We start from the raw sequence: 22,450 nt of genomic DNA on the forward strand, positions 1-22,450 counted from the left end.
CAAAACTACCCTTCAAAAATTAAGAAGAAATAAATACCTTCCCAGATAAACAAAAGCTGAGGAAGCTCATAATCTCTAAGCATACTTTATAAGAAATTCTAAAGAGAGTCCTTCAATTTGTGACAAAAGAATGCTAAACAGCAACATAATAAATTCCTAGAAGACAGGGAAATGACACTGTTCTTGGCTATTATTTCTTGGATATGACACCAAAAGTCAAGACAACAAAAACAGAAACAGACAAATGGAACTAAATCAAACTCAAAAGCTTCTGTATTGCCAATGAAACCATAGATAGGGTTGAAAAGTCAACCTACAAGATAGGGAAAAATGTCTTTTAAGCCACATATTTGATAAGGAGTTATCAAAACATATGAGGAATTTCTACAGTTCAACATCAAGCAGCAAATAATATGATATTTAAATTGGCAAAGGGATTGAATAGACTTTTCTCCAAAGAAGATATAGGAATGGCCAATGGGTAGATGTAAAGATACTCAGCATCACTAATCGGCAAAAAAATGAATAAAAACCAAATCAAGGTATTGCTTCTTACCTATTAGCATGGCCATTATAAATATGAAATAAATAGCAAGTGTTGGTGAGGATGTGAAGAAATTGGAACCTTTTATACTGTTAGTGGGGATGTAAAATGAAATCACTATGAAAAACAGTATGGTAGATTCTCAAAAAATTGAAAACAGAACTAAAATATGACCTCTCAATCCAAATTCTAGGCATATATTCATATAGATTATGAATCCTGATTTACATCCAAGATTTTGAAGAAATATTTGCACTCCCAAGTTCATTGCATCATGATTATGATTATGATTATGATTGGTACTAGGAATTGAACTCAGGGGCACTCAATCACTGAGCCACATCCCCAACCCTATTTTGTATTTTTTTTGAGACAGGGTCTCAATAAGTTGCTTAGTGCCTTGCTTTTGCTGAGGCTGGCTTTGAGTTCACAATCTTCCTGTCTCAGCATTCTGAGCTGCAATACCTTATGGTATTACAAGTGTGTGTCACACCACCCGGCCATTGCAACATTACTAACAATGGTCAAGATGTGGAAACAACCTCAATGTCCATCAATTGATAAAAGGATACAGAAAATGTGGCATTATGCATTCAACAGAATATTATTCAGTCTTTAAAAAGAAGGAAATTATGTTATATGCAACATAAATGAGCCTGGAGAACATTATGCTATATGAAATAAGCCAGTTACAGAAGGACAAACACTGCATGATTCCACTTACATGAAATATCTAATATAGTCATACTGTAAATGCAGAGAGTAGAACAGAGGTTGCCAGGGACTTGAGGTGAAGGAAAATGAGCACACAGTTTCTGTTTTTATGCAAAATGAAAAAGCATTAGAGATTTCCTGTATAACATTGTTAATATTGTTATAGTTAACAATCCTGTACACTTAAAAATTTGTTAAAAAGCTAGATCTTATTATGTATTTTTACCACAATAAAAAGAAAAACGTAAGTTTAAAAGTATTTTAAAAAAACAGCCTGAAATAGAAGTATACCCCTCTTTGTACATGCTTCGTCTACACTTGGATGATTCTGCCTTCATGAATGTCTCTGACTCAACCTTTCTGCAGCTCTTAACTATTTGAAGAATAGGAATGAAAACCTAAACGGTCTTGGTTGCAGGAAGTCATTTCCAGCTCTTAATGAAAAACTTGCCCCAGTTCACCACAAAGCCCAACAATTTCTGTGCAACCAACTCCCTGTAGGTTTCCCACTTCCAAGCCAAGACAATCTTAAAACCCCTCATTAAAATACTTTCTTCAGATTTTCTTGAATTCTTCTTTTTTTTTGTACATGTATATGCAGTTCATGGGGGTTAGAACAAAGTAAAAAACCAGATCGTCCTATCTTAAACTTCACTATCCTGCCTATCGCCAGCTACCACACAATCATCTATCATCCAAATACAGAAGCCCTGAAGGAAATCAATACCTCTGAATACTCATCTGTTTTTCAAAAAAGAAAGGCATGTACATGTGTGTCTGGTCCAAATAAAAAATGCATGCACATGGGGGTCTTATAGTATTTATGTCTTTGGAGAAAAATATATTCAAGTTTTAAAAAATATTAAGAGTTATAGTTTGTTACTCAAATGAAAAATGTAATATGTGTGGGATTTCATGGTGTTCTAAATTTTCATGTGTTTCTGTCTTTCCTTTTATTTCCCCATTTAGGATCTATCTTGTGCCAAGTAGTCACTGTATTAAGTATTACTAATAGAAGGATAGCATAAGGTCTTAATATCTGAAAATAAGTAATATACTTTATTTGTTATGCTTTTAAAGGTAGAAGTGTCCAAGTTTGAAGCTTTGGAAGAAGTTAGCGCTGAACTGAAGCTCAAACAATTGCTTTGGGAGTCTTACTCTGAATGGGATAAACTCCAACAAGAATGGTCAAAGGTAGGTAAAAAGTTCTCATTCCTTAAGTTTTTATTAAATTAAACTTAAAACCCTAATAACATCAGTTATCATTTATAGCAACCTGGTATATTCTTATTAACATTAAAAATTCAATGTTATAATTTTACAGGAATTTTTGTTTGTTTTCCAGTAAAGTACAAGAGGTCTTTTTGTCACTAAATGACAAAAAGTATGTTGGCAGGGTTCTTGGGTCGTCCATTTCAGGAGGATAAATGATGAAGGCACCAAAGGACCACATTTAATGATACCTAACTTCTTTGTGCTTTCAAAACATGTTGTCTTGATATACTCCAGTGGTCTTGAGGACTATAGGATTTTTATTATCTACATGCTTTAGGTTTCTGTTTTCTAAAGTTATATTCTTATTATTCTTTTAAAAAGGAAACTCTTTTATTCAGTGTGATAGAAGATTAGAAAAAGAAGATCTGGAATCCTCTCTAGAGAGTTCAGTAGTTCGTTCTCTCTCTCTCTCTCTCTCTCTCTCTCTCTCTCTCTCTCTCTCTCTCTCTTTGTGTTGGGAATCAAACCCAGGGCCTTGTGCATGCAAAGCAAGCACTCTACCAACTGAGCTATATCCCTAGAACCTGTTCAGAAGTACTCTCTTAATCAGGGAGCCAAGTACCAATATCCATAATAGTTTCTAGGATGTCCTTGTATTCAAACATTGATAAGGGTCAGCCATCTAGGAGGCAGAATATGGCCACTGATACTTTCATATGTGATATAGACACGTTGGAAATACCATCAACTTCAAAAGTCATGTTTTATACTTTATATTCATCCTACCTGTGCTGAGCCTATACTTACAAGGGTCAAAAAACAGTGACACAAGAAACATTTCTCAAGCCATGTTCTAGCTGTGGGTAATAACAGTGGAGAATAAGAAGGAGAGAGTCTAAGCCCTCATAGAACTTACCTTTTTGTGGAAGGAAGAAAAAAAAAGCAAAATATATGGTCTAATATAAGGGAATTTTAGTTATTCTCCTATAATTTTTTTGTCACTTATCTCAGAAGTAAAAAAAATTCTTCTGAGAAGTAAGGAAGAAGCTTAGAGAATTTTATGATTTCCATGGTATTTTATAGCACTCACCTTAGAAAATGCACAAGAAAATTCTTTAAGGAACAGAAGGAAAATGCTGAATCTAGGGGGGAACAAAGAAAATTGAAGATTTACAAATTTTCTATTGCCCTTAATCCATAAGATTGTCTGATATCAAAGTGTGTACTTATATGCTAATATAACAATACTATTATAGATGTATGCATATAGTAGAAGTACACCTTTAAAATATTTGCCTTACATGCATTAATTTGAAACTTCTGATTACAAGAGTAAAAATGATTATTTTTTTCCTTAGAAGACTCTACAAGTATTAAGCCTCAGTAATAAATTCCAGGGATTATAATGCATTTAATGATAAGAGAGACAAATATATGAATAAATAGTTGATGTCTGATATATTATTAGCAATTTTGACAAGTAAAGCCTTTTGAAAAATACAGAGAGAGTTGATTCAGATTAGCAATATAAGTGCTAGAAAAATAACTGTAAAGTAAAATACTTTTTGCTATTTCAAGCTTGACTGTTATCATATATTTTAACTTACTTTTTTCTTTTTCTAATTTGTATAGTCCAAATTTGACTCCCTGGATCCAGAATTCCTAAACAGTCAGGTTTCTAAATATGCCAAAATTGTGAATCAATTGGAAAAAGGCTTGCCACCCAACAATGTAGTACCCCAGATCAAAAGTAAAGTGGAAAAAATGAAAGAAAAGGTAAGGTTGTTAGAAATTATTTCAGAAATTCAGGTGAATCTGCTGTTAATTGATGCTTAAGATACCAAAAATAAGGAAATATTTCCTGATTAAGTTAATTTTGCAGAGAGAAGAAAGTCCAATTCATTTGTTTTCAGTAGCACAGATTGCATTCATAGCTTCAACTGACCAACCAAATCATACAATTAAATGTCTTGGTTAAAAAAGCATTCAGAATACAAATTTCCCAAGTGATAGGATACATAATGCAGGAATATGAAGTATTTGTGCCAAAAAACATATCTGCTGTGCCCTCAAACAGCCAGGTAAGGTGAAGACAGCCTTGTCCATTTGCTCCTGTGCACCATACAACAACAGCATTTTCCTGTTGTGTTGTGATGTGAAGAAGGCTGAGAAGCTAATCAGTAGGTGTTCAGGGCTGACTCTTTGAAACTGGTAGGAAAGGGAAATTTTGCCATGGTTTTTTCTTGTTAAGCTTAAATATATGGATGAAACACTTTCCCAAACTTACATGTCGGTTACTTTCTTCCCTGTTGTCTTTAGTGTAGTTATAGCAGACAGTTGTAAATAATTCCATTTATCATGGTCTGCATTCCATCTTGGATACCCTCAAAATACAGGGTTTTTTTTAAAAAAAAAAAACTTGCACATAGGAAAGGTCACTTCTTGTGGTATATAGTCCTATGGGTTTTTACAAATAGGTGGTCAGGTACCCAACACAACAATACCATACAGAAGTTCCATCAACCCCAATTCTCAGGATAGAAAACTTTATAGCCAGCCCCTCCCTCCATCACTATCTCAAGCAACCACGGATTAGTTTTCTGTCCTGACTGAAGTTTTTTACAAAGTGTTATATAAATAGAATAGTAACAAATGCAGCCTTTTGGGTCTAGCTTTATTCACTTAGAAAAATGCATTTAAGATTCTTCCATGTGCTTGTATTAGTATTTACAATGCATAATATTCTTCCATGAGCTTGTACTAGTATTTACAATACATAATATACTCTTACAACTAAAATATAAAAAGGTAAATAACTTTTTAAATTGAGAAAAATATCCAAAAGACATTTCTTCAAACAACATACGATAAGATGCTGAACATTGTTAGTTTTTAGGGAAATGCAAATCAAAGCCACAGTGAAATACTACTTCACAACTATTAGAATGACTATGATCAAAAAAGATTGTATGTAAATTTTGGAAGAGAGCTGGAGAAATTGGAACCCTCATATGTTTCTGGTAGGATTGTAACACAGTACAGCCACTTTAGAAAACAGTTTGGAGGTTTCTCAAAATGTTAAACATAGAGGTACCATGTAACTAAGTAATTCCACTCCTAAGTATTTACCCAAAAGGATTGAAACCTATGTTCACAAAAATTTTGTATTAATGTTCATAGCAGCCTAACATAGGAAAAAACTGAAATGTTCACAGCTAATAAATAAAATATGATATCCATACAGTGACATATTATTTAGCACTTATATATTATTTAGCAGTAAAAAGAAATGAAATACTGATACACTGCAACATAGATGGAATCTCGAAAACATTTTGGTAAGTAAAAGAAGCTATTCACCAAAAGTCCTTCATGGTACATGATGTCATTTATATGAAATATCCAGAATATCCTTTTAAAAAGATGGATTCCTGGTTACCAGGCATTGTGGGGAGGGAGAGATAGCAGTACTAAGAGATACTGTAGGTATTGGATGTACTGGGGTGATGAAAATATTCTAAGATTAGATAGAGTTGATAATTGCATTAACTGTTAATTAGCATTTTTAAAGATTCCTTCATATTTACATATTAATAGTTTGTTTTAACTGATGGTAGTAGTCTGTCATATAGATGTACCACTTTATTCATCAACTCTTGAAAGACATCTGGATTTCTTTGAGGTTTTTTTAAATGATTCTAAACAAAACAGTTATAAACATCCAAGTATGGCTTTTGTGTGAATAAGAGTTATCAATTCATGTGAGTAAATAACTATTAATTAGAATTTTTATATTTTATGGTAAATATGTGTTTAGCTTTATGTGAAACTGCTAGTTTTCTTTGCACCAGCAAAGTATAAGAATCTGTTTCTCTTCATTCTCACCAGCACTTATTATTGGGAGGGAGCTTTTTTGCTTTGTTTTTTGTTTACTTGTTTGTTTATTTTAATTTTAGTCATTCTAATAGATATGTAGTAGCTTGTCATACTGTTCATAGTTTGCATTTTTCTAGTGAACATCTTTTCATATTCTATTTACCATACACCTAGTTCTTTGATGAAATGTCTGTACAGATCTTTTGCCCATTTTAACCCATTTTTTCTCATCCCAGATATAGACCACTTATAAAAACTTAAATTGAGAAACAAATATACTACTTAGTAACTTTGAAATAATTATGTTTTAGAGCTCTATTCAAATATATGAATGATAAGAACATTTTTTAAAAAGCATTTCCATATGTGTGTGTATGTATGTATATATATATATGTATATATATATACATATATATATATATTTATGAAAAAATGAAGGACATATAAGCTCTAGATTTTGAGTTCCAACCTATTACAATGCACCTGTGTCAATTTTGTTAAAATATTTACAGAGTTGAAAACTTGGGACTTAATGGGCTAAATGGATTGTTTGTTTTATTATAATTGAATCTTAAGAGTTATTAAAGTATTTTGGCTAGGATTCTTTTTTTCAAATATATACTGAAATTATTTTCTACCAGTCAATGATTTTTAATCCTTGCAAAGTAACTTTTACAGAGCAAAAAGATTTTAATTTGGATAAAATCTACTTAATTTTTTTTTCTTTTGCAGATCAAGCTTTTAGTATAGTATTCAAACACTTTTTGTGAAATCTAAGACAACATGTAGGTTTTCTTTGTGTTTTCTTCCAGAAGTTTTGCAGTTTATCTTTCTGTATCTAGGTAAATGGTTTATTTTTGCATAAAGTATGAGGGTATATGTAAGTTTTACTTTTTTACATATGGATATCCAATTTATTGAGCTCCATTATTTGAAAAGTCTATCCTTTTTCCATTGAATCACTTTTTCACTATTGCCAAAAGTCATCTGACTATTTTCTTTAGTCTATTTCTGTATACTATACTGGTTTGTGGTTTTTGTGCTTATATTCATGAGGAACATTGATTTATGGTATTCTTGTAATCTTATTACATTGCTTTAGTATTAAGGTAATGCTGCCTCATAAAATGAGTTGGGAACTGTTCTCTCTTGGTTTCTAGAAGATATTGTATAGAATTAGTATTATTAGTAAGAAATGGGGGTGTCCTGCCCTTTTTATACATTTTAGAATGTCTTTGTTCTCAGCCCTCCTTCTTCCCTTATCTTTCCATTCCCTCTCCCTCTCCACATCTGTGTATGTGACTAAAAGGTGAAGGTGGAGTGATCCAAGGGTGGAATGAAGCTGTACAGGGGTAGAGGTAGGAGAAGACCAGCCCAGGAAGCATTAATGAACAACTCCTACAACTCCCTGCAGGGAGAAACAATTCCTGGGACAGATTACCTTAGCAACAGATTGGAAGTGGGGAAGGGAGTTGGAGATGTCAGCATTTGATTTTCTTTCCTTTCCACCCAGACCCCATTTTCCAAGTTGGACCAAATTATTTATTATCTACATTGACTGCCTTTTTGTCCCCCAGCATTGGTGTCTCTGAGAATGTTTGTTTTCCAGCTTCCAGTTATCATTGACTTGAGGAACCCAACTTTGAAGCCTAGACATTGGACAGCTATTGAACAAACCGTTGATGCCTCCCTGGTGGATACTGAAATTCCATTAACCTTGGAGAGGCTCTCCGAATTGCATGTGTTTGATTTTGGCCAAGAAATCCAGGACATATCTGGACAGGCTTCTGGAGAAGCTTCCTTGGAAATAATTCTTAAAAAGGTAATTCTGGAAAATACATATTTATTCTTAAAATCAGAGAATTAAAGGTTTTCAGACTCAAGATAAGTATCACCAATTTTTATTATCTAAGTGGATTTTTTACCATTGCAGTTTGTACCCTCTTATTATCAGCATCCCTTTATTCTCTTCTTACATTTATTATGTATTATTAATTATCAACTATTATTAATATTATCTCTGTAAGTTCCCTCTTTCTGTCTCACCTGTCTCCCAACAGGAACTTGATGGCAATAAGATTTGAAATGTGCATTCTTTTATAGGAAACCCATATACCAAGGAACATCTGTTAGATGTTTAGAGGAAAAATACATTATTTGCCAAACTACCAAAGAAAACTGTGTTAAATATTTCAAACAGCTTTCCTACTTACAACACTATCTCCTTGCCCTTAAATGCATACAAAACTTCCAGTTGCCTACATAAAAGAATATTTTTAATTTAAAGCATAAGATGATAGGCAACGCATATTGAATTACCATGAGTTATTTTTATGTGTCAACATTAATCAAATAAAAGTAAGCAAATCAATATCATCATCTTACCAAGAAGACATGTTTAAGAATTTTAGGGGCAGTAAGAGGGAAAATAGGATAATTATAGAGTTTTTTCTTATTTTATTTCACATCCACTGATTGAATACCTAAACATAAATGAATTTAGATTTTCTAAAATCTTGTATTATTTCTAAGGTGGAGGACTCTTGGAAAACAACTGAATTTGTTGTTCTACCTCATCGTGACACTAAAGATGTATTTATCTTGGGAGGCACAGATGACATACAGGTGAGTAACTGGGTTGTTAAAATTTATGGTAAAGGTCGAGATCATACTTCCAAAATTTTTTATGATATACTGAGATGAGTTGATGAAACATAAGTGAAGGAAAAATCAAATTTGGAAAGCAAGATATGAATATGAATAATTGACTTGAATACTTATACATGAAATATTTATCAAGGAAATGAAAGTGAAATATATATTTAAGAGTTACAGTAGTTGTAGTTGATAGCACCATAAAAACAAAGAGATCAGTTATGGCTGAAGTGATCATAGAATTCTTCATACATCAGCCAAGAAAAGCCAGACCTCAACAGTGGCAGCTGAGAAATACCAAAGAGAATAAAGGGTGTTTTGAAGTGTTTCAATGAAGCAAATAAACATAAATGAGCACAATAAGAGTTCACCTTAATTTGCTGATATAAGGAGTAGATGGTCATGCTGTATCAATCACAAAATAAGATAAATCTAACCCATGGTTGAAATATTTTTAGTCACTTGAAATATAAAGGCACATTTGTTTGGCAAAGGAATTTGGGTCATATAGCCCAAATTAAAAGGCTAAGCCCTAGTCTAAGGAAAAAATTGGAAATACAATGACTTTTTCCAGGTGTAGGCTGGAAGAGCAAGACTAGACATTACTTTTGGCAATAGATGGAAGAGCAAATTCAAAATAAAGGGCATTTGGTATGTGGCCAAGTAACGCCAACTGATGGGGTTTCTGCTTCCAGAAAGTTTATAATTAAAACAGACAATTAAATCTTCCAGATTAATAGACAAATCTTTTTAAGTCCACATGTTCTGTGAGAATATTGTTATGTAAAGGGGAACAGTAGGGAGGAAGGTAACAGGAAAACTACCTAGACCTTCAGAACTTGATATGAATTTTAATTTCATCTTACTTGGAATAGTTGAAGGAAAAATGTTAACTATTGAACAGAAGAAAGCTAATTTTACAAATATAATGTATGATGACAAATGAAGGTATGCTTGTGTGACTAAATTATACAAAGAAGGTGCCACTTACTGAGTAGTAAGCAGGGAAAAAAAAGTGTTGAACCCAATAAAATGTCATTAATAATTATAGGAACTGCAGAGATTTGGTAGTCAAAAGTCCCTGCATGATAGAGTTGTTGCCAGAGTGAAGGGAATAAGAAGAGAAAATAGATGGGTAGAAAGTAGTTAAAGCTACAATTATTCGTTCCAAAAAGTTGGCCTTTAAATGGACTCTTGGGATTGAACATCTGAAATATCACTAAAAGCACAAATGCATGGTATTGCATGTATTTTCTCCACTTTTTCTTAAAGGTCCTTCTTGATGACAGCACTATCAACATTGCAACCATTGCCTCATCACGTTATGTAGGTCCCCTTAAGGCACGAGTGGATGATTGGCAAAAACAGCTTGCTTTGTTTAATCAAACATTGGTAAGTAAGAGAGTAATTTCAATACAGAGCCTCCAAGAACTGGAGAGCCATAAGGCCCTTAGAAATGTTTGTTTCACTATTTAAATACCATATAATTTAGAAATGTATAATTTAATTTTTGATATTATTATATCTGGAATGTAAGGAAAATACACATGTATTGAGCTCTTTACATAATTATGCAGCTTGTATTATTCTTTTTCCATGAAACGAAATATCACAAACTTAAGCAAGGTACATTTATTGATAGTGTAAAACAATATATATTTATTATCTAAGTTTCTATGGTCCAAGAGTTCAGACATGGTTGTACTGGGCCTGTTCAGGGTCTCACAAGGCTGTTATAAAAGATGCCAGCCAGACAGGATTCTCAGCAAAGGTTCATCTAGGGAAGGATCCACTTCCACCACTTCCAGGCTCCCTCACTTCAAGAAATGATTTCCTTGCAACTCTGGAAATAAAGGCTTCAATATCTTATGGATCTCATATGGAGGTCATCCTCAGCTCCTAGATGTTACTCAGTTTTTCTTTGGGTGGATTTCTGCAACATGGCCACTTACTTCATCAGTCTAGCAAGGAAAAGAAAATCTCCTGGCAAGATAGCTGCTTCAGTGTTATTAAACACAAATGTAACCATGGACATCCTGTTGCCTTTGCCACATTCTGTATGGGTAGAAGCAAGTCATAGGTGTACCACACTCAAGAGGGGAGGATCCCACAACGACCTGAGTACCATATCCTGGTCCACCTTAAGCATCTTGCAACAACAACCTATGTTTACTGGAAGAATATTTATTGTTGCTTGAAGCCCCTTGGAATGCTTCTTGTGGCGCACACCTCTTTTTTATTCTACCTCAACTTATCCCCAAACAAGACAAGAACCCATTCATACCAATCTCACTTTCTTCCTATCCACTTTCTTCTCTTTTACACATCAGATGTTTAGCTTGATTTAATTATATTTAAGTTTTCTACATATTCTAATATGAAAAGTTTTATGTGAAATAATAAAATCAGTAATTGGAAAAATGTAACTTATTCCAGGATAGATAGATAGATAGATAGATTGATTGATTTTTTTTTTTTTTTTTTGCAGTGCTAGAAATCAAACTCAGGGCCTCACACATACTAGGCAAGTACTCTACCACTGAGCTACTCCCCTAGCCTTCTCACCTTTATTTCAAAGGAAACTTTTCAGAAAACCATTCTGTTCAATGAATACTACATAGCTGACCCAGGTCCAGCCTCTGTACTAATGATGAGCCTTATGAAGGGACTACAGACCAAAGTCAAAGGGCATATTTTCACAGAGGGTTCTTAAAAGAAGCCTATACTGAATAGTGGGGACCCTCAGAGAATTCATTGTCTGGAAAGTATGAGACCATAGAAAAACCAGGTTGAAACACATATAGGTGTAACTCCCATCTCTAGAGTGAGAAGTGAGAAGTAAGAAACTCTCTAATAGATGTTGGGCCCACACTTGCAATGGCAGGAGACCTTAAGGAAAGGTAAAGTCTATAGACTTTGATTTCTGACCCTGCATTTCTGGTTTCTTTTATTTTTATTTTTTTCCTTTTATTCATTTACTTATATGTGGTGCTGAGAATCAAATTCAGTGCCTCACATCAATGCTAGAAAAGTGCTGTACCACTGAACCACAACCCTAGCCCTCATAAGTTCCTTTTTTTATTTATATATAACAGCAGAATGCATTACAATTCTTACTACATATATAGAGCACGATTTTTCATATCTCTGGTTGTATACATACTATATTAACACCAATTTGTGTCTTCATACATGTATTTTGGATAACAGTGATCATCACATTCAACCATCATTAATTAACCATGCCCCCTCCCTTCCCCCTCCCACCCCTCTGCCCTATCCAGAGTTCGTCTATTCCTCCCATGCTCACTCTCCCTATCCCACTATGAATCAGCCTCCTTATATCAAAGAAAACATTTGGCATTTGGTTTTTTGGGATTGACTAACTTCACTTGGCTAACTTCACTTAGCATTATTTAAATCCATTCTTTAAATCCATCCATTTACCTGCAAATGCCATGATTTTATTCTCTTTTATTGCTGAGTAATATTCCATTGTGTATATATGCCACATTTTTTAATCTATTCATCTATTGAAGGGCATCTAGGAGTTCCACAATTTAGCTATTGTGATTTGTGCTGATATAAACATTGATGTGGCTGTGTCCCTGTAGTATGCTGTTTTTAAGACCTTTGGGTATAGACTGAGAAGAGGGACAGCTGGGTCAAATGGTGGTTCCATTCCCAGTTTTCCAAGGAATCTCCATACTGATTTCCATATTGGCTGTACCAATTAGCAGTCCTACCAGCAGTGTATGAGTGTACTTTTTCCCCCATTCTCGCCAACAATTATTGTTGTTTGAATGCATAATAGCTACCATTGTGACTGGAGTGAGATGAAATTTTAGAGTGGTTTTGATTTGCATTTCTCATGAAATTCAACTGGAAAATAAAGACTCAGAATAGCTAAAGCAATCCTTATCAGGAAGAGTGAAGCAGGTGGCATCACTATACCAGACCTTAAATTATACTACAGAGCAATAGTAACAAAAACAGCATGGTATTGGCACCAAAACAGACTGGTAGACCAATGGAACAGAATAGAGGACACAGAGACTAACCCACAAAATTACAATTGTACAAATATAATTATTAGACAAAGGTGCCAAGAACATGCATTGGAGAAAAGATAACCTCTTCAACAAATAGTGCTGGGAAAACTGGGAATCCATATGCAACAAAATGAAATTAAACCCCTATCTCTCACCATGCACAAAACTCAACTCAAAATGGATCAAGGACTTAGGAATACAACCAGAGACCCTGCATCTAATAGAAGAAAAAGTAGGCCCTAATCTCCATCATGTGGGATTAGACCCCAACTTCCTTAATAAGACTCCTGTGGCACAAAAATTGAAACCAAGAATCAATAAATGGGATGGACTCAAACTAAAAAGTTTCTTCTCAGCAAAAGAAACAATCTGTGAGGTGAATAGAGAGGATAACGTACATCTTGGGAGCAAATCTTTACCCCTCACTCATCAGATAGAGCACTAATCACTAGTGTATATAAAGAACTCAAAAAAATAGACACACACACACAAAAAAAACCCCACAAATAAGCCAATCAATAAATGGGCCAAGCACCTGAGGAGACACTTCAGAAGATGATGTATAATCAATCAACAAATATTTGAAAAAATGTTCTGGTTCCTTTTATTAACAATAGTTGTCTCTAAAAGGAGATGCAATGCATGATTTTCTTCATTCTCCCAGTCTTTTGTACTTTCCACATGTTTTGTTATGAGCAGGTTTTATGATTTTTCCTTTCTTAAAAAAATGCAAAGGGCTGGGGCTCAGTGGTAGAGCACTTGCCTCATAAACAAGAGGCCTTGGGTTCAATACCCAGTACCACATAAAAATAAAAAAATAAAAATAAAGATATTGTGTCCATCTACAACTAAAACACAAATTTTTAAAAATGCAAAGAAAAGCTTCATGATTTAGAAAGAAAAAAAAAAGCCAAGCACAATATTGCACACCTATAGTCCCACCTACTCAGAAGCTAAGGAAGCAGGAGGATTACAGATTTGAGGCCAGCCTCAGCAACACAGTGAAACCCTAATTCAAAACAAATTTTTTCATGGTATCCCAGGGTAAATTTGGAATAGTCACTAAACTTGCCACTTTCCCAACCCTTCATGTTAATTAAGTAAGCATCTCATCTCCCCCTAGCTTGTTTCTTCCAGGCATTTAATCATGCGGCAGACTCATTGTAACACTAATCAATGGACAGTGGGGTGAAATCAGGTGGAGGTGAGTCTTGGACCCTTTAAGAAAATTTCATTTCAAAATTTCATTATGGAAGGAACCATAAATTCTCAGGATAAAAGATATAGTAATTCCTCATTTGATAAGGTTTTTTAAATATTTTTTTTAGTTGTAGATGGACACAATATATTTATTTATTTATCTTTATGTGGTGATGAGGATCCAACTCAGTGCCTCACACATGCTAGGCAAGCACTCTACCACTGAACCACAACCCCAGCCCCACCATGTGATAGTTTTTAATGTAACTGAATATCTTAAATTTGAAAGTTAAATTTTGATAGATCCCATATTTTTCTCCTAGGAAGAATGGCTTACCTGCCAGAGAAACTGGCTCTACCTAGAAAGTATTTTTAATGCTCCAGATATTCAGAGGCAATTGCCTGCAGAGGCCAAGATGTTCCTTCAAGTGGATAAATCATGGAAAGAAATCATGAGGAAAGTGAACCGGCTGCCTAATGCTCTTCGAGCTTCTACTCAACCTGGTATAAAACAAAATTTTAAACACAAGTAAAAAGATTTTGCAATCATCTAAAATGTTTGTCACCTATAAGAATTTAATAGTATATGGTACTTTTAACACTTCATGGAACACTGTACTTTTTATTATTATCATCTCTCAGCTTAATGTGTAATGTTGGAAAATAAGTATTTACTTCTCTTTTTTCTATTTTTATAATTTGAGGATGTTGATACAGGGTATCAATAATGTTTCTACCTCACATTTTTTTTAACAATTTTGACTTTTTTTTACAATTTCACAATGTCAACAAGACATATATTTATATTCAGTTGACTTACTGTATCCAAGTTTCCCACAGACATAAGCACAAAAATTTCCACACCTTATTTTTAATTCATTAATTAATACTAGTTAAAATATTACCACTTACTGCAATTCTAGTCTCAAGGTTGAAATGTTTTAATAAATTCTGTTCTCTGGGTATGAAACCAGTCTTTCTGGGTGCATATACATGGTAATACTACTCTTTAGACCAAAGTCTCATCAAACCTGCTTATCATATAACAAATGGCAACACTTAGACTATCTTGGTGAATATTCCAAGACAGCTTCCCTGCCAAGCAAGGGAAGGTTGTTGGATTGTGCTCTCTTTCCAAAAAATCTTATATAAGAAACAAACAGAAAGAAAAACCTATATGGAAAGATAGAACCAAGGATTAGTAATGAAGAAATAGTGTTCCATTGCCCCAGTTTTGTCCTTTAAAGATAGCAGAGGATACAGAGGATAGTAAAAGTAAGAAAGTGACAGAGAATGGGGAGGTTCTTGAGACTGGCTTTATTTGGAAAATGAAGGAGAAGGCAAATACCTGGCTTTTGTTTGTGTTCTCCCAGACTTCTAAAAATGGAAGCCAACTATATTTCAAATATATTTGTTAATATATGGTAAATATTAAAATTAATGTTGTTATTAAAAGTAATGTTAAATTCTTAGCCAATTCCTCACTTTTATTAGTCCATTCTTCTATTAAATAAAGCTAAGGTTTTTAAAATTTGAGTATTATATTTTACTTTCATTTAAAGTCATATTCTCTATTTTAATACAAATTTTGACAATATTATTTTTTTTTCAATGAACAGGACTTCTGGAAACTTTTCAAAACAATAATGCATTACTTGACCAAATTCAGAAGTGTCTAGAGGCCTATTTAGAGTCCAAAAGAGTTATCTTTCCAAGGTAAGTTTATAAGGCAACCTAAGGCATTTTTTAATAGTTGCCAGCAGAGAGAGAAGCAAGAAAGATTTGTGACAATGAAAATCCAGCTTGTATTTTGACTGGGAGTATAAGTCTGAAGAATAAGTTATCAATATTTGGTAAAGATTTAAGTGGATAAGTGCTGGAAGGATTCTTTTTATTCCAAATAAGTTTTTATTTAAGTTGTTGTAAAAGCATTACAAGCATTGTTTTTAAATAGCATTATAAAGAAATCAATCAGAGAAATAAAATCAGCAAGGCATACTGGAATTAAGGAAACTCAGATTAGCTATACATGACAATCAAATACTTTTGGATAAATTAAACATAATATAGAAAGTGTATTACTAAAGACAAATTTAGAAGACTATTTCATTATTTAGAGCAGGGATCAGTCTTTCTTTTTAAATAAAAGCCCACCAAGTAAATATTTAAAGATTTGCAGGCCATACAGTTTGTTGCAAATACTCAACTCCCCTATTGTAGCCCAAAAGAAGCCATACAAAGTATATCTGCATGTCAGTGTGACAAAAGATCTTTATTGACAACAACAGATGGCAGGCCTGATTTGTCACGTGGGCTATAACTTGCCAAACCCTTATTCTGTAAGTTCACATTTTTTTTAAACCCGTCTTGCTGATAATGACAATAAAGCATATACAAAATAGTTTTCTTTGCACAAGTATAGCCTTTATATAGTTGTAAATGGTTAATTGGCAAAATAATATTCTGTGACTTTCCACATAGCACATGCTGCAGGGACCAGCATATGCTTTTGAATCATAATGATTACCCATTATACGTTAATAGAACCAAATAAGGTTCCTGAAAACACTCATTCACCTGTTGAACAAATAATGTATAGAATAGTAGGTATGTGTGAGTTACTAGGCAAGATGGATTCTAGGGAGAAGAAATAATATATCTTCACCCTAGGAGCTCAAATGCTAGTAATACAGATGTTAATAAATCAGTATCATAACAAAAGCTAGCAATTTTATAATATTTTATGAAAAATATCTATGTTAATTCTAGGTATTTGAACTGCATCATCACTAATATTTATAGAAAATTTGTTAAGAGAAATGTGATTTCCCCAGGAATCCAGATCTAGTATAAATAAAGGTCCAGGAAATTAGTGGATTAGAAGAGATGTACCTAAGTAATTTATCTTCTATATCTGCCTAAGGCTTAGCTTCAATTTCAAGTTATATTTTAAAGATTCTCTTGAATACAGATTTTACTTCTTGTCAAATGATGAACTTCTGGAAATCTTGGCCCAGACACGAAATCCACAGGCTGTTCAGCCTCACTTAAGGAAATGCTTTGACTCCATTTCAAGGCTTGAATTTGCTCTCATGCCTCCTGCTGAAGGAAGAATTCCTAGTATTGATGGAGAGCCAGAAAAGGTTTACACTAACGATATCTTAGCGATGCTGTCACCAGAGGGAGAAAGGGTGAGGTGCTTTTGTTTATAAATCCTCAAAGATAAATTGTTACTCTCCCAGTGCCAGGGTAGATATCTGCACATTCTCATTCTAAGCATGCCAGGTGCTGTTCGAGCTCAGTGGTTTCAAGATAACCAAGAAAAAACCTTTGTTCTGACAGAACTCAAACTCTAATGGAGAAATTATCAAACAATTAAAAATCACACAGAAAATGCTGTAACAGAGACATGTGTTCTGTTCTTAGAAACAAAGTGGAGAAAACACGAAACATGTCTTACCCAACTCTCCACAAGAGGCAAAATAGTGGATTAGTTTAGAGTGCCAGTTCTTTGCCAGGCCACCTAGATTTAAGACCCCATTTAATCAGGATTAGTACCTGATTAGTGGCGTGATAACTTTCAGGTATTACTTTATATAAATTTTACTGGGTACTTAAAGCAATACCCAGTGAGCATTGTGTGTTAGTTACTAGTGGTAGCCTCTCCAGGGCATTTCACAGCACCCAGAATATGGTGAACACTAAGAGAATGAATATATTGGCCGACTGTGAGGAATCAAGCAAGTGCCATGCATGTACACACACACACACACACACACACACACACACATACAGTCAAAAAAAGGTGAGAAGTATCTGTTGTATGGTCACAAAAGTGAAAAGCATTATAGACAGAAGAACTATGCAAAGAAATGCCAAGGAATTAGGTTCAGTTGCAGCATAATAGTGTATCTGTAGGAGAAGTGGGACCCCATAAACATTTATTTTTATCCTGAATTGAATTTCTTGCAAAAGATTTTGCTCATGGTGCAGAAGAAGAAAAAGGGGAGGATTAAGGATAGAGTCTTGGGGAAACATGAAATTTAAAGGGAGGTTAGAAGAACAGATGAAGGTGTCCAAAACAAGCAAATATTTAAGTCATTTGAAGTCTAAGAAATAAATATGAGACGTACTAAAGAGTGTCAATTGGACCTTTCAGTTGGGAGGACATGGGTAACTTTAATGAGAACAGGTTTAGAGGAAGCATTGGGAATAAAAATCTGATGAGAAGTACAAAAATGGAAATAATTGAAGAAATTCATGTAGCACGTATATATTCCTCTTATAAGGAGTTGGCTCCAAGAGTAAACAGTAAAACAGTGCAGTGTTTATCTGTTGGAGGAGGGTGATGGGATGGCAATAGAAAATTCTGGTATTTGTGTTCAGCTTTCAGTATTTCAGGGATCTGTTATAGAAATAAAGAAGATGTGTGTAGCTTACAAGTCCTACCTGCACCATTATATCATTGCTCTGATTACCTTCTAGGTTGGCTTGGGAAAAGGCCTCAAGGCTCGAGGCAATGTGGAGGAATGGCTGGGTAAAGTGGAAGAGGCCATGTTCACATCTCTGCGGCGCCTGAGCAAAGCTGCCATTGCTGACTATCAGGGGAAACCAAGGACACAATGGGTGGTGGCAGGCCACCCTTCTCAAGTAACACAAGCAAATTGGTTAAATTTCCATTTCTGGATTCTTCTTCTTTGGTGAGATACCTCAAAATTATTGAGGATGTTTGTTTTTGTTTTCTTGTCTCTGCCCCCACCCCTCAGGTTATACTGACAGTTTCTCAAATCATGTGGTGCCGTGATTTGACTGAATGTCTGGAAACAGAAGACAGCAATCACATAGAGGCCCTAGAAGCTTTTGAAACAGTAAATTTTGAGGTGAGATTTTTAACAGAGTGACGTGGAATATATTCACATGAGGTACAGTTTCAGTGGTTTTTATTGAATGGTTAGTTAGTATACATTTGTTTTATTTCAGCAATTCTAATGCTCTGACACAACTTTTCAGAGCTTTGAGATTCTTACTAAAATCGTGCATGTACAACTATTCTTAGGAACATTACCTTTATGTTTGTTTAGTATTCATATGAGTACTTAAAAAATAGAAGAAAAACAGTTCAAGAGGAAAACATCAGTTCTCATGATTTGCAGCTTTTAAGGAATAACTGTGCTTAGAAGGTCTATCTTCTTTAAAACTTTTTAAGTACACAATACAATATTGTTAACAATAGCATAATGCTGTATAACGGATCCCTAGAACCTAGTCATCTTGCATAACTGGAACTTTATAAAGCAACTTCCTATTTTTCCATTTCCCCATCCCTTGGCAACCACAGTTGTACTCTGTTTCTATGGGTCTGCCTATTTAAGATACCTTATATAAGTAGAATCATTCATTATTTTTTTCTCTGTGACTGGCTCATTTCACTTAGCTTAATGTCTTTTAGATTCATCCAAATTATTGCATATGATTTCCTTCTTTTTAAGGCTGAATGATATTCTGTTGTATATTTATGCCACATTTCCTTTATCTATTCATCAGTTACTGGACTTTTAGATTGTTTCTGTATCTCGGCTATTGTGAACATTGATGCTATTAACATAGAACTAAGATACCTCCTCAAGATCCTGATTTCAGTTCTTTTTTATATGTGTCCAGAAGTGGGATTGCTGAGTCATATAGTAATTCTATTTTAAATTTCTTTGGAAAACTCCTATGTTATTTTCCACAGCGGCTGCATCATTCCTATGTTCTCTTATCTACACATTCTTGCCAACACTTGTTGTCCTTTTATTTTAGTTTTATTTTTTAAATATCTATTTATTTATTTATTTTTTAGTTTTCGGTGGACACAACATCCTTATTTTATTTTTATGTGGTGCTGAGGATCGAACCCAGTGCCCCATGCATGCCAGGCGAGCACACTACCGCTTGAGCCACATCCCCAGCCCCTCCTTTTATTTTTGATAGTAGTCATCCTACCAGTTTTGAAGTAATATTACATGCTGCTTTTGATTGTCATTTTCCTGAGGATTAGTGATGATATTGAGCTTTTTTAAAAATTTGTTCTAATTAGTTATACATGATAGTAGACTGCATTTTGATACATCATACATAGATGCAGAATAACTCCTCATTCTTCTGGTTGTATATGATGTAGAAATATACTGGTCACATAATCATATATGCACATAGCACACTCATACATTGCTGGTGGGATTGTAAATTAGTGCAACCAATCTGGAAAGCAGTATGGAGATTCCTTAGTAATTTGGAATGGAACCACCATTTGACCCACCTGTCCCACTCCTCCATCTATACCCAAAGGACTTAAAAACAGCATATTACAGTGACACAGCAATATCAATGTTTATAGCAGCACAACTCACAATAGCTAAACTGTGGAACCAACCTAGATGCCCTTCAATAGATGAATGGATAAAGAAACCATGCACATATACACAATTGAATATTACTCAGCATTAAAAGAGAATAAAATTATGGCATTTGAGGTAAATGGATGGAGTTGGAGAATATCATGCCAATCCCCCAAACCAGGGGCGAAATGTTTTCTCTGATAAGTGGATGCTAATCCATAATGGTGGGGGGGAGGGTACATGGAATTAGTGGAAGAACTTTGGATGGGGCTAAGGAGAAGGGAGGGAGGATAGCAAGGGTGTAGGAAAGATGGTGTAATGAGACTGACATCATTACCCTAGGTACATGTATTATTGCACGAATGGTACTTCACATACTTCATGTACAACAAGAGAAGTGAAAAATTGTGCTCTGTTTGTATATACATGAATTGAAGAGCTTTCTACTATCATGTATAACTGATTAGAACTAATAAAAATATCATAGAAAACAAAAAAAATCATATATGCACATAGGGTAATAATATCTAATTCATTCTATTATCATTCCTACCCTCATAACCCTTCCCTCCTTCATTCCACTCTTCCTAATACAAAGTACCTCTATTCTTCCCTTCCTTTATTGTAAATTAGCATCTGCATATCAAAGAAAACATTTGACCTTTGGTTCTTAGGGATTGACTTATTTCACTTAGCATAATAATCTTCAGTTCCATCCATTTACTGGCAGATGCCATAATTTCATTCTTCTTTTTGTTTTTGTTTTAGTTTTACTTGCAGAGGTAGTTTATTATAAGCAAAACAGATGGTTGGCTCTTGATTACACCTGCATATACTATCATCAGGAAAATATTTATGGTCCAGTTAATCTTGCATAGGCCTAAAGTAGCTGTGGTTCAATCATTCAACAAATAGAGTGGGTCGACATGGTGGGTAATTTCACCAATACTGCTGCTGAGACACAGGAGCAAGCTGCTCCTGTGTGACCTTCACAGTCCTGGACACTGAAAGGTGCCCTTGAATCACCATTTGCAGGATGGGAATTGAGAAGAGAGTTCCAAGGGCTATCGCCCTTTTCTTCAATGTCCATCTGCACACCTAGAAAGGAGGGTGGATTTTGCCTTAACCAAACAAACGTTTCTTTTTTTGCCATTATACATGAGCTCTCTTATTATTATTATTTTGCATTACAATTCTTAATACACCTTTATACCACAATTTATCATATCTCTGTATATAAGATACGTTAACACCAAATTCACATCTTCATACATATATTTTGTATAACGATAAGGGTCTCCTTTCACCATCCATGCTATTCCCCTTCTCCCTCCTTTTCCCTCTCACCCCTCTTCCCTATCTAGAGGTAATCTTCCTCCCATGCTCTCCCTCCCTACCTCATTTTGAGTCATCCCTCTTATATCAGAGAAGACATTTGTTTTTTGGGGATTGGCTAACTTCACTTAGCATAATCTGCTCTAATGCCATCCATTTCCCTACAAATGCCATGATCTTATTCTTTTTTAGTGCTGAGTAATATTCCATTGTGTATAAATGCCACATTTTTTTATCCATTCATCCATTGAAGGACATCTAGGTTGACTCCACAGTTTAGCTATTGTGAATTGTGCTGCTATAAACATTGATGTGGCTGTGTCCCTGTAGTATGCTGTTTTTATAGATAGAGTCCAAGAAGAGGAATAGCTGGGTCAAATGGTGGTTCCATTCCCAGCTTTCCAAAGAATCTCCATACTGCTTTCCAAATTGGCTGTACCAATTTGCAGTCCTACCATCAGTGTATGAGTGTACCTTTT

The 22,450-nt window shown here is 34.5% G+C and overlaps 1 protein-coding gene across 1 annotated transcript in view; it reads left to right on the forward strand.

The window, feature by feature from the left end:
• Dnah6 (dynein axonemal heavy chain 6) overlaps nt 1-22,450 on the forward strand; it is a 253,675-nt gene that overhangs the window by 69,955 nt on the left and 161,270 nt on the right. Inside the window, exons 17-26 of the mRNA XM_076832916.2 lie at nt 2,339-2,452; nt 4,106-4,249; nt 7,959-8,171; nt 8,882-8,974; nt 10,277-10,396; nt 14,580-14,760; nt 15,876-15,972; nt 17,228-17,447; nt 18,742-18,906; nt 19,023-19,136. Coding sequence (XP_076689031.2) covers nt 2,339-2,452; nt 4,106-4,249; nt 7,959-8,171; nt 8,882-8,974; nt 10,277-10,396; nt 14,580-14,760; nt 15,876-15,972; nt 17,228-17,447; nt 18,742-18,906; nt 19,023-19,136 — 1,461 coding nt within the window. The remainder of the gene's footprint in view (nt 1-2,338; nt 2,453-4,105; nt 4,250-7,958; nt 8,172-8,881; nt 8,975-10,276; nt 10,397-14,579; nt 14,761-15,875; nt 15,973-17,227; nt 17,448-18,741; nt 18,907-19,022; nt 19,137-22,450) is intronic.

Source organism: Callospermophilus lateralis, chromosome 14, assembly GCF_048772815.1.
Source record: "Callospermophilus lateralis isolate mCalLat2 chromosome 14, mCalLat2.hap1, whole genome shotgun sequence".
In the NCBI taxonomy this organism is placed as follows: domain Eukaryota; kingdom Metazoa; phylum Chordata; class Mammalia; order Rodentia; family Sciuridae; genus Callospermophilus; species Callospermophilus lateralis.